Genomic DNA, 11,057 nt, shown 5'->3' on the forward strand with positions numbered 1-11,057 from the left:
ATTTTCTTTTGCTCTCTTTGGGTCGGCAGGTGGCGCTAAACCTTATTAGGGTATGGTCCTCGCTGCTTGAACGGCGCTTCACGGAATGGTGGATTCCTTTTCGGCCTTTAAACTCGAGCGGCAAAAAAAAAAAGGAAAAAAACCAAATTAACATTTGAAGGATCTTGAGTTACATATGCCTCAGGCATTAAAACGGGGCTAGGCCACCATCAGGCAGTCAATCAAGAATATCACCAGCCATCGATTATCCATCCAACTCTTTCATTCACCATCCATTCATGGTTTTATTGGTACGGGAGCTTGGAACGGCAGCCACAGTGTTCGTGCAGAGGCCGGGCCTTTAATCAACAAAGGATCTCTAACAAAGCGAACCATTCTCAAACAAATATTGATGAAAGCTATCTATCTGATTGGTCGAAGCTACCCCTCGCCATATGAACAAAGCCCCGAGACGAAAGCAAGTGTAGTAGTTACTAGGACTCGAGCTAGAAATAGCACGCATCCCCGGTAAAATAGACACACAATGAAACGCGTTATCAACAACCACAATAACAACAAGAAAAGGAACACATGGATCACCAGGACGCCTAGCTATGCTACTCATAATTATTCACTAAATGCGCTGCAGGTATAATTGCATTGACCGATCCGTGTCATGCAAACTCTCCATTCCCCTCAGCTCAGATCGAATCCAGCTCCGGAATTGACCGCATACAAAAGCTTCTCCCGGAGGATATTGGCGTTGGTATACCGGGGCAGCTTGAGAAGATTCACGCAGGTGCTCGTACTGGGGAGTCGTTCTTGATCCTCGCTCGAGTCTCGAATGCTGAAACGAGGATTGAGATGGCTGAAACCTAATAAAGGAGCCCGGGGGGTTGACGTCACAAATCGAAGCACTTTCTGTCTTTCTTCGTTGGACATCTTCTCCATCACATCCCAGAACAGCTTGACGGTGGGGTGCTCTTCTTTGTCATCCCCGATCGTGTATACTCCTCCGTAAAACGTGTTCCGTCGCAAGTCGGCTACATCAATGTCCCCTGAATCACCACTCACAAGGGTCTGCAGCTCCGTCTGGTTGAACATCGACAGCCACGACGGCTGGATGATTTGTCCCAGACCCTGGAGGAAAGCGTTGGTCTGCAGAGCAGGCTGGACTTGAAGCCGGTAGCGAGCAATGTAAGAGATATAAACCAACCGATTCTGATTCGTAACAGGTATGTCTGACCCGTGGCTTTTCAAGTCCCGGGTAGTCGTGCGGTTACCCCCGTCGGGAAGCGGTATCGTGTCAGTGACGGTGAAGTTCAACGAGAAGTCCTCCACATCACCAGGATAGTTCTTCAGTTGCAACTGTAGCATGGGTTAGCAGCTAGCACACAGTGCTAAAGAGCAACACGCTTCACTTACCAATCCCTGGTACAGTCCCTGGTCAAGATCCTTCAGATCATTCAGGTTGGCGCGGTAGGCTGTCTCACGCTGGGCCGAACCCGTGCCGCCCGTCAAAGCCCACTTCAGCAGGAAGAACGGGGCAAAGTTGACATCCACCAGGATGCCCTCATATAGACACTTTCCGATGATGCGGCCTAGGAATTCATAGCGCCTAAGTAGGTCACGGACGTTCTCGTTCCATTCCGCAGTGTTCTCAACAAAGCCGAGTTGTCGTAGAAGCTCTCGCCGCTGCTCGACTGCAGCAGGGTTCGGATAGAGCAGGTGCTGGTCGTTCTCTTCGAATAGATTCAAATCACTTGTCGATTTGAAAGCTTCACTAGTCACGCTCGTAAGGAACTCTTTGGTAACACCACCGCCATCGATACCAGCTTCGGTTGTATTGAACTTGTCAATGAACGTGATCTGAATGGGCTCCTTCAACCCATCCCCCAGCTCGTAGAACTCATCAAAGGCGTCCTTGAAAATGCTCTCACGCCTGATATTGGCATGGTGCCGGCTCAGTATATCTTGTACAGCAGGACGTCCATCAATCAGACGGCCCATTGAGGCCTGCGCCACAGACATGCGCCAGGCATCCGGGTCGATATACCCCTGTCTTCGGCGCATTTGATCCCGATAGATGAATTCGCGGAATATCTGGACTCTCGTCGGGAAAGGTATAAAGAAAGGCATGTTGCGGAGAATTTCCATCCTCGGGGCCACGGCCTCCAGCTGCTTCCTGCGAGCGGCCTGTTGTTGGCGACGTCTCAATGCCTCGATACGGCGTGTCTGTTGAGCGCGGCCAGTACCGATCAGGCCTGGGGAAGGCTCAAACAAGGAATCATTCATTAAATCATCCTGTTCTTCCTCCTCATCCTCATCCTGGAGCTGATGCCTATTCTCCTCTTCTGCTACAACGGCAGGGATGAAGCCTTCCATGTCGAAGCGGCTAGTCATCAACCAGTGCCCGTCTGGAAGGAATTTCCGTCTTGAATCTCGCTCATGGATCATCCGCAAGAGGCCAGTGACCAGACCCTTGAAGTAGTCGAGCGGAATTCCCGTAACGCCGGGAAGCCCTTTCTCTTTGTTCTTCATCTCAATGTCCCTCACGCTTGCGATAGCATCCGGTGGCGCTGCAGACGAGCTAAAGTAGCTTCGAATGCCCCCGGTGTCTTGGGTTGCTTCTTTTTCACTCAGATCTGCCGAGTTCCAATACAGTGTGAAACCTAGGTTTTTGAGAAAGATTGTCATATCCTTGATGTCTTTCAAGGGAAGAGCGCTCTCCTTAGTCCAGGAAACTCTTGTGTTCGAGGAAGCGGTGAAAGACGACTCGCTGGAAAAGAACTCCTCATCATCCATCACTTTCAGAACGAAAGTATAGAGCTCGAGGAATAGAAGTATGATTGTCCATTCTTCATCCCTTTCCATTTGAGATATTTCCGGAGACCTAGTACCCTGCGATTCCTCGGCCGGTTTCAGCAGAGGCAACACTTTCGTCGAATCTTGACTAATGGCAGCGAAGATCCTGCTAGCCTTGGATGCTTGCCAGAAATATTTGATCGCGGGGATTCTTGAGCCTTGCTGGCCTTTCAGCTGGTCACTCGAAGTCGCCGATCCCAAATACAACCACATTCGGATGTCATCACCCCGGCGAGGAAATACTCTCAGCAGTGTCAGAGCGTATGTTGCGAGAATCTTGGCTTCTTTAGATGCATCCGATTGAGCATTCGCCAGCTCCCCTTGAGAGAGATGCGTAGTGTGTAGCTGAGAAAGAAGCCCCGTGATATTGCTTTGATTCACAAGGCTGACTAGCTGCTCCTTGATGAATGGGTGCAGTGGCGTTTGCTCGGGAGCCTCATCGTAGTCGTTAGAATCTTCTGACTCTAGGCGCCGAGATATATGCACAGCGGTAGAGTTCAGCAGCTCAGATACCACCTTCACAAAACCCGGTTCTGGCGCCGGACGACCTGTTTGACCTCCCAGAGCGCAGCGGTGGAAGAAGATAAAGTAGGCAAGCAGCCAAAGACGGGCATCCACGTCTTCTTCACTCTTCGGTCGGTCTCCGAACAGCGTTTGTAACTGCCCCAAGGCGGAGGTCAGCAACTTATAATTGATATTGTTTGCTAACCCGTCCAGACTTCCAATGTATTCCGAAAGGTTGGGAATTGTTAGATATATTTTCGCAAACCATTCATAGGCTGTAAGGGTCTCGGACGTAATGGGTCGAAGCAAAGCAAGCACACTCTCAGTAAGGCTATCCCTGGAGAGCTTATACCTTGTAGAAATTGATTTAAAGTCTTTTGTGAGAATCACCATGACCGAGTAGTATTCTTTACCTAGTCGTGCCATGTGCTTCGGTATCAGCCCCGTGAGAAAGACGAGTAGCTGAAGGAGATGTTGAACCGTAAAAACCGGCACCGTTAGCGACGTCACAGACCGCAAGACACGGAGAGTCAAACCCGCCAGTTTCTTCAGCGGCGTGGTCCATTCCCCTTCGGTCGCGATTGAGGGGACTTCATGCAATGTCCTCTGGAACGCCTCGGAGAAGTATACCAGCCGAGCAACATCCCCACTGTCCCACGGTTCCAGAAACTGGACCAGCAAACGAAGCTGCGATAAGCAGTCCGCAGCTGTTCCGTATCGGAGGGAAGGTTGCAAAACAACATCAGGCTGTTGAGCGAGGATGTCAAAGGAGGGGAGATGATCTTTGCCCTGCTTCTTCTCTATAATATCCCACTCGGTGCGCCACGTCCTGCGCGTTATCTTCCGGCTCCGATAACCCCTCCATGTCCTTTGGACGAGTCGGCTCGCTGTCAACCGCTCTCTTTCCTGCTGCCTCGCAAGCCGTTCCTGTTGGGCAATCGCAAGAGTATTCTGGGGGCCTGCGCCGTGAGGGTTTTGTCGACCGGAGGGATATGCGGCGAAAGGGTTCGTATTGCGGCCCCCGAGGTTAACCTGCCGTGGACGGCGGGAGTTCCCCGTAAATGACTGGAACATAGCTTCGTCTTCGACGATCACGCTGAGATTAAAGTCTGTCGACAAGACTCGGGCGGACAAATGTGAAGGTCACTGTAGAGATGAACAGCATCAGTCAAGCGTCTCCATAACGCAGCCCACGGATGAGCAGCCTAAACACGCAGTGAAGCTGAGGTGGGTGGAGGATGGATTGAGCATTGCAGCTGTCTCTTTGCTGTCTCGTCCTGCACGCACTCCGGGATCGCCGCTGATTGCTTCTTACGGCCACGCACCGTTTTCCACCAAATACCTTTATTGCCACTCACTTTGCCGCCACGCTGCCGATATCACGCTTAATAATGGTCCAATTGCTCTATCTAGATGATGCTGGAATTCTTCATCTGCATGCTAAGAACTGAGTGTTTGTCCATAGAGGCTGTCTATCATCTCGTCGCTAAATGGAAGATGCTGGTGATCTATAGGTGAGAAATATACATTTGTTCCCTAGTATTTTATCACAAGTGTGAGCCGGCTACTAGTATTCCGAGAAACAGTTTATATAAATAACCAACACTCAGCAGCCATAGAACCGGAAAAGCGAAGACTGCCAGCAGTATGTGATACTACTAATAGACCAGGACCCCTAACGCCCCCTTCTTGAGTACTAAGTAATGTGCTTGGAGATGAATAGTAAATCGCAGGGCAGTTCTTATGCTTTGATTATTCGAAAGGTGCCGTTCTACTAGTTTAGAAGGCCCCTAGTAATACTAGGGCTGGATCTGCCATATATCCCAGCTTGTATCACCAACTCTAACTTAATATGAGTTTCCCCACAACCCAAATTGCAGGGAAATAGCCTTAGCACTCAATGCATACCGCATCGTAAGTTTAGAGCGGATTTTACCCATGTTCCTGAACCTCATGAAATCTGTAATTGGTGATATCTAAACCATCTGCTAATATGCAATGAAAAACCCAGAGATGCGCCGCGAACCAATATATGTACCAAGAAAGGTAAGACCAAAGCTACACGCTCTGTCGCCTTAACCGCTTGGTACCTAGGTAGCCCTGTATAAAACTGTGCCCTCAACATCAAATCCCACAGCTACTGTACATAGAATACAGTCCACGCAAGCCGGGCCGGCAAATAAAGCATGCAGAGCCGATGAACTTTAGTGACCGCTCCCCAAAGAGCAACACCATCAGAATAGCCGACTCAACTCCGGCGCCGCGTCATTTCATGCCTGATGTAACCGCCAAACTGTGCATGGACGAAGGGGGGTATGTATGATATGCCTCATCATGTCCGAAAAATCCGAATGCGTTTCCCTCTCGAAAAGTACAAGGACCGCGATGTCGATTATTGACGAGCGGGCTGAGTAGTCGATGACGATTCCGCTGCGGCCTCAGAGTCCAGACGCTCCTGCTCCAGAACTTCCTGACCGTTATCCGACGCCCACATATCGAGGTAGTCATTTCCGCTGAAAGCCCGCTGAAGGGTGACGATTCTTCCGTCCTTCTCGATTTCTTTCGTGTACTTGGATTTCGTGGGAGGCATACGCTTGGTCACGAAGGGGGTCAACTATATCATACATATCCGTGTTAGTATTCCAACCCATGGCCAACAGTCAATTGCACATTATAGAAGGTATAATCCCACCTTGAACTGATCCAAGTTTTCAGGCACAGCGAAAGTGCGGACTTTTTTCCAATCGATCACATATGACCCGTTCTTCGCGAAGTAACCCATCGATCCGGTCCGGTTACCCTTGTAGTAGCCACCAAGGACCTGTTTCGTGGTCAGGCGCAAGCGCGCCATCATGGGCTGCGAGGGCTTGAACATGGTGGGCAGGCAGGGAGGCAATTGACGGTCGGTGGGTTGCGGAGGTAACAAGACGGAGGAGCGTTGGACAAGATGTTCGGGGAAGAGACGATAGGAAGGCTCTTTCTGGGCGGCGCTAGAGAGAAGTAGCTCCGCCCCGCCAAGAACTTTTTTCGTGGTCCGCATCGGAAAAGTAAAAAAATCAACGGCTGCATCTTGACAACTTCCTGCGGTGCGTGGTCGCCATTCAACCTGTTGTTTCTTTCATTTAATCTTCTGGGATTTATTTGAATAGATTTTTTATTTACATAGATCACAGCTCAGGAGCTGCGACACACGCCCATCATGCCTCGCAGGCAGACGCAAATGCGCGGTCCTAAAGACCGGGACCAGTCCCTGCAGAAGTCGAAGCAGCCCGCACCCAAGAACAAGAAGTCTGGCAACTACCTGAATGCTTTTGCTATCGCAGAGAGCGAAAACCCCGGAAAGCTGGGCGTTAAGCGCACCCGTCTGGGCAAGCAGGACGAACCGTTCAAACGCAGGCGACACAACCCTCAAGATGACGACGATTCGGACGGCCCGGACTACAGCAAGCGCCGTCGCACTGAAGACGATGAGGCGGAAATGGACTCGAATGCTGGTAGCGATGGCGAAGGACACCGGTGGAGGATTGGTGAGGTCGGTAGTGACGATGACAGCGAGTTGGACAGTGACGAAGCCATGGGTTCCAGTGATGAGGAAAGGTTCGAGGGTTTCACGTTCCGCGGAAGTTCTACAATGAAAAATAAGCCGAAGCAGAAGGCCCCCGAACGCAAGAAGCGCACTCGCGATATCAACTTGTCCGAGGACGCCGAAGTATCGGAGGAGGACGATCTCGAAGACGACTCTGACGACCTCGGAGAGGATGCGATAGATTTGACTACGGCTTGGGATATGAACATGGCAGAGGAGGAAGAGGAAAAGGCTAAGAAGGCCAAGTCTAAGTCTAAGCAATCGGCTGAAAGCGATGAATCGGAAGAATACGACTCTGAAAGCGAGGACAGCGACTCTGACGACAATGACGATGAACTGCCATTATCGGGAGACGAAATGGACGAGGATGAGGTGGATGAGCATGGTATTTCCAAGCTACAGGACTTTGTCAATGCTATGAACACCGAGGGTACCACGAAGACGGCTCGAAAGACAGGCGGAAAACAGGAACATGGGGCCCCTACGGAGTTCGGTCTGACTTCTACGAAAAAACTCACTATTGCCGATCTTTTGCCTTCTATTACAGATTCTCGCCTGAAGAGTTCCCTCAAGCATGTCGACGCTGCTACAACCTCAAACAAGAAGACGTCCGGTGTTCCTGGCAAGCTGGATGCGCCTCTTGCAAAACGCCAACAGGATCGGCTGGACCGAGCGGCCGCATATGAGAAGAGCAAAGAGACTCTTGACCGCTGGCTGGAGACTGTCAAGGCCAACCGCCGAGCCGAGCACCTTATGTTCCCTTTGCCTGATCCCGAAGCAAACCAGACACACCGTATGGGCGCTGCTGAGCCTCGAACCGACCTTGAAAGCACCATTCAAAATATTCTTCAGGAGAGTGGACTCACTGAAAACAACGGAAAGTCGGCTGAAGAACAAGTGCAGGAGTTTGAAGAACTCCAGGCGCGGAAGCTGCCTATCGAGGAGATCAGGGCCCGCAGGGCGGAACTACGGAAGCGTCGTGATCTGCTCTTCCGGGAGGAAGTGCGCGCCAAGCGCATTAAGAAGATTAAGAGCAAGTCATACCGTCGTGTGCACCGCAAGGAGAGAGAGAGGCTTGAGCAACAGGAACGCCAGGCTCTCCTAGAAGCCGGCGTGGACCTGGATGAGGAGGAGAAGGAGAAGAACGATCGTCTAAGAGCGGAGGCCAGAATGGGTTCGAAGCACAAGGAGAGCAAATGGGCGAAGAGCCTGAAGCAGACTGGTCGGACCGCCTGGGATGAGGACGCTCGACATGGCACACAGGATCTTGCTCTACGGGAGGAGGAACTACGGAAGAGGATCGAAGGAAAGCGTGTCACCAACGGTGATGAAGACTACCTTGGCTCGTCTAGTTCTGAGTCCGAAGATGAGGACCCATGGGATGAAGAGGCTGGGTCAGATGCTGAGAAGCGCAAGATCCGCCAGAAGCTCAGTCAGCTGGAAGGCGACGATGATGCGGACGCAGAGTTCAAGGGACCTCATGCCAAGCTCCTTTCGATGAAGTTCATGCAGAATGCGGACGCTGCGCGTAAAGCAGAGAATGATGCTGAAATTCGACGTCTCAACCGGGAGCTCCACGGTGAAGAATCGCAGTCTGAGGCGGAATCCGAAGTCGGTCGGCGAAAATTCGGTCACAACAAGGAGGAGGCGAAGACAGCAAAGGAAACCAAAGCGAAGCTGCCTCGGAATGAATTCGAAGAGGCACCGGGTTCTGACGATGAGGATCTGCGAGAGGCGGATCAAGAGGTCGACATTGTTGTTGACCGTCCCGCAAAGAAGGGACCGGCCGTCTCCCAGAACAAGTCCCGTGGTCGTCCTCAAAAGGAAGCCGCAGAAGAAGATGGGGAAGATGCTGCTGCTGCGGAGGAGAACCCGTGGCTCGTGCAGACGAACCGCAATAACCGTCGCGCCAATGTGAACGACTCACAGCAAACTGTTGACATCACGCTAGATGACGCGAATGTCAGCAGTGGTAAATCGAAGAGTGCTCCCAAACCCCAAAAGGCATCGGCACCGAGCAAAAAGAAGGTTGATGCCGAGGTGTACGGTAGCGATGAGGAGGAGAGCGTGCCAGTGCTTCTCAAGAATCATGATCTGGTGAAGAGGGCTTTCGCGGGCGACGAAGTCGTGCAGGACTTTGAGCAAGAGAAGTTCGACACCATCAAGGAGGAAGACGATCAAGTGATTGACAACACCCTCCCCGGCTGGGGTAGCTGGGCCGGTGATGGCATCAGCAAGAAACAGCAAAAGCGCCAGAAACGGTTCCTCACCAAGGTTGAGGGAGTGAAGCCGGAAGACCGGAAGGATGCCAAGCTCTCCCGGGTCATCATCAACGAGAAACGGGTCAAGAAGGTAAGAACGACGATCAGTCGGGCTCTAGCGCGTGTGATCCTTAATTTGTGCATGATGAACTAACGCCTGCTGTTTTGTCTAGAACACCAAGTACATGGCCACGCAACTCCCTCACCCCTTCGAAACGAAGCAGCAGTACGAGAGATCGCTCCGTCTGCCCATCGGTCCTGAGTGGTCTACTAAGGAGACTTTCCAAAATGCAACCAAGCCACGCGTGATGATCAAGCAAGGTGTCATCAAACCGATGGAAAAGCCCATGGTTTAATGTATGTGGTGGTCTGGCTACTACGAGTTGGCAGTCATGATGGGTATCTGGGTAGACGAGAGCAAGGCATCTTGCCTGCCTGGGGTCTTTTGGTGGCGTTATTGTAGAATTAAGTTTGGTCATGATACCAAGTCATTTTAAAATTTCCCCGAACGATGGGTTTATTGGTTTAGAGGCTGCGACTAGAGGGTTGTCAAGGTGATGATTTTGTGTCATCCCCGCATCAACCGGATTGTTCGTAGCATCCGATCTGCAGACCAGCACTGGTTTCAAGTTATTTTAGTGCTGGGCCCTTTGTGCAGGGCATTAGTCTCCGGGGTTGGTCACCCCCCAATAAGGTTGTCGAATAAGCAGTGTTTTGGATCCAAGATGATCAGGTCTGGTGAGTCCCTGCACCGTGATACTCTCTTTTCCTTGAATGCAGGCCACATGGACATCGAGATTCGGACCGACTTGGGATCCATGGAAAGGAGCAAGCCACTCAGAGAGTGAGTTGCGTCCCTTGCAACGACGACTGACAGGGCGGAATGCCACGACGGGCGTTGGCTGGGAAAAATCAGAGATCGAGCATTCAACAATCAAACTAACGAAATTTACTTTTGACCTTGGCGTATGGGTACATTCCTTGATGCCTAGGGAGCATACGCCTCTCAGACCAGGTCTAGGAAAGGTAACCGTGATATGGAGAGAAAGCCACAGAGTCAAGTCAAGAACCATGAGACACTCGAAGCCCGGTCGCAAAGCTGGTCGGACAGTATACAACTTTGTCCTTTGGTCAGAAGGTGAAGGAGGAGAAAGTACGTAGTTCTTGGGGAAGTATATGAGGCATGGGGGGGATGCAGCAGTAAACCATCGATGCTCCACTTGTTCTTTCTGGTTTACCCGCATCTTACAAACAGAACAGCGACACCATCACCCGTCCTTCCACTCTCCCTCTTTCTCTCCTCTCCCTTCAAAACCAACTACTAGTTTTATCTGTTCACACTAGTAATTCTCGTCCACGACACCATCAACAGTCAATCAATCAATCATTTGGCCCTCCATCGGTTAATGCAAATTAATTTCGATTAATCAATCTGCCCCCCCTTCATCAGCTGTCTTAATCATCCGGCTGCAGTAAGCTTCCATCTCCCCTGCACATACCCGCCCGACTTCAGGCAGATGGCGCTCTGCATGCACCACGGCTTGCAGAGCCCGAGGATGGTGCATTCCACCCCCCTCAACCCTACATTCCCCGTGCTATGTTTCCGTTATGCCTCGAGGTCTGGGATCAGACACCACAACATTGACCATTGTGCAGATCGACGCCTCGTAATACCTCCGTTGGCACTTGTTCCAGCCCGCCAGTGTTCGTCTGGTATCCTTCTGCACCGGGGCCGGAGTTTTGCCCGGGCCTGAGATTCCTACTGGCTGAGACCGGAATCTATACTCGAGCTAGGTGAGCTATTTCACTGCTATTTGAGAAATGTCTTCTCCCGCTCGATCTTCTCCTGTTGTTTACTATCC

The 11,057-nt window shown here is 51.3% G+C and overlaps 4 protein-coding genes across 4 annotated transcripts; 1 reads left to right on the forward strand and 3 right to left on the reverse strand.

Moving 5' to 3' along the window:
* Positions 1–394: 394 nt before the first annotated feature.
* BO87DRAFT_353808 (IQ and HECT domain protein) lies at positions 395–4,575 on the reverse strand. Its single transcript, XM_025621256.1, has 2 exons — positions 1,405–4,575; positions 395–1,347 (listed from the first exon to the last, which is right to left on the reverse strand). Exons 1-2 carry the CDS (start codon positions 4,420–4,422, stop codon positions 676–678), a joined length of 3,690 nt encoding a protein of 1,229 aa, XP_025482080.1. The 5' UTR covers positions 4,423–4,575; the 3' UTR covers positions 395–675.
* Positions 4,576–5,273: 698 nt separating this feature from the next.
* Positions 5,274–6,295, reverse strand: BO87DRAFT_404900 (mitochondrial 54S ribosomal protein mL41). The gene is made up of 2 exons (XM_025625903.1): positions 6,041–6,295; positions 5,274–5,962 (listed from the first exon to the last, which is right to left on the reverse strand). Exons 1-2 carry the CDS (start codon positions 6,221–6,223, stop codon positions 5,741–5,743), a joined length of 405 nt encoding a protein of 134 aa, XP_025482081.1. The 5' UTR covers positions 6,224–6,295; the 3' UTR covers positions 5,274–5,740.
* A 124-nt stretch (positions 6,296–6,419) lies between these two features.
* BO87DRAFT_353813 (UTP14 family protein) lies at positions 6,420–9,699 on the forward strand. Its single transcript, XM_025621257.1, has 2 exons — positions 6,420–9,286; positions 9,369–9,699. The coding sequence occupies exons 1-2, from the start codon at positions 6,548–6,550 to the stop codon at positions 9,549–9,551; spliced, it is 2,922 nt and encodes a 973-aa protein (XP_025482082.1). The 5' UTR covers positions 6,420–6,547; the 3' UTR covers positions 9,552–9,699.
* Positions 9,700–9,734: 35 nt separating this feature from the next.
* Positions 9,735–10,673, reverse strand: BO87DRAFT_226488 (uncharacterized protein). Its single transcript, XM_025618725.1, has 2 exons — positions 10,149–10,673; positions 9,735–10,097 (listed from the first exon to the last, which is right to left on the reverse strand). The coding sequence occupies exons 1-2, from the start codon at positions 10,437–10,439 to the stop codon at positions 9,858–9,860; spliced, it is 531 nt and encodes a 176-aa protein (XP_025482083.1). The 5' UTR covers positions 10,440–10,673; the 3' UTR covers positions 9,735–9,857.
* Positions 10,674–11,057: the final 384 nt, after the last annotated feature.

Source organism: Aspergillus neoniger (genome assembly GCF_003184625.1).
Source record: "Aspergillus neoniger CBS 115656 unplaced genomic scaffold BO87scaffold_8, whole genome shotgun sequence".
Classification (NCBI taxonomy): domain Eukaryota; kingdom Fungi; phylum Ascomycota; class Eurotiomycetes; order Eurotiales; family Aspergillaceae; genus Aspergillus; species Aspergillus neoniger.

Coding starts and splice junctions, on each gene's coding strand:
- BO87DRAFT_226488 (XM_025618725.1), bottom strand. CDS start 10,439: ATGCGGGTAAACCAGAAAGAACAAGTGGAGCATCGATGGTTTACTGCT. Junction 10,098..10,148: donor CCCATACGCCAAGGTCAAAA/GTAAATTTCGTT, acceptor GATTTTTCCCAG/CCAACGCCCGTCGTGGCATT.
- BO87DRAFT_353808 (XM_025621256.1), bottom strand. CDS start 4,422: ATGTTCCAGTCATTTACGGGGAACTCCCGCCGTCCACGGCAGGTTAAC. Junction 1,348..1,404: donor AGGGACTGTACCAGGGATTG/GTAAGTGAAGCG, acceptor CCCATGCTACAG/TTGCAACTGAAGAACTATCC.
- BO87DRAFT_404900 (XM_025625903.1), bottom strand. CDS start 6,223: ATGTTCAAGCCCTCGCAGCCCATGATGGCGCGCTTGCGCCTGACCACG. Junction 5,963..6,040: donor AAAACTTGGATCAGTTCAAG/GTGGGATTATAC, acceptor TGTATGATATAG/TTGACCCCCTTCGTGACCAA.
- BO87DRAFT_353813 (XM_025621257.1), top strand. CDS start 6,548: ATGCCTCGCAGGCAGACGCAAATGCGCGGTCCTAAAGACCGGGACCAG. Junction 9,287..9,368: donor ACGAGAAACGGGTCAAGAAG/GTAAGAACGACG, acceptor TGTTTTGTCTAG/AACACCAAGTACATGGCCAC.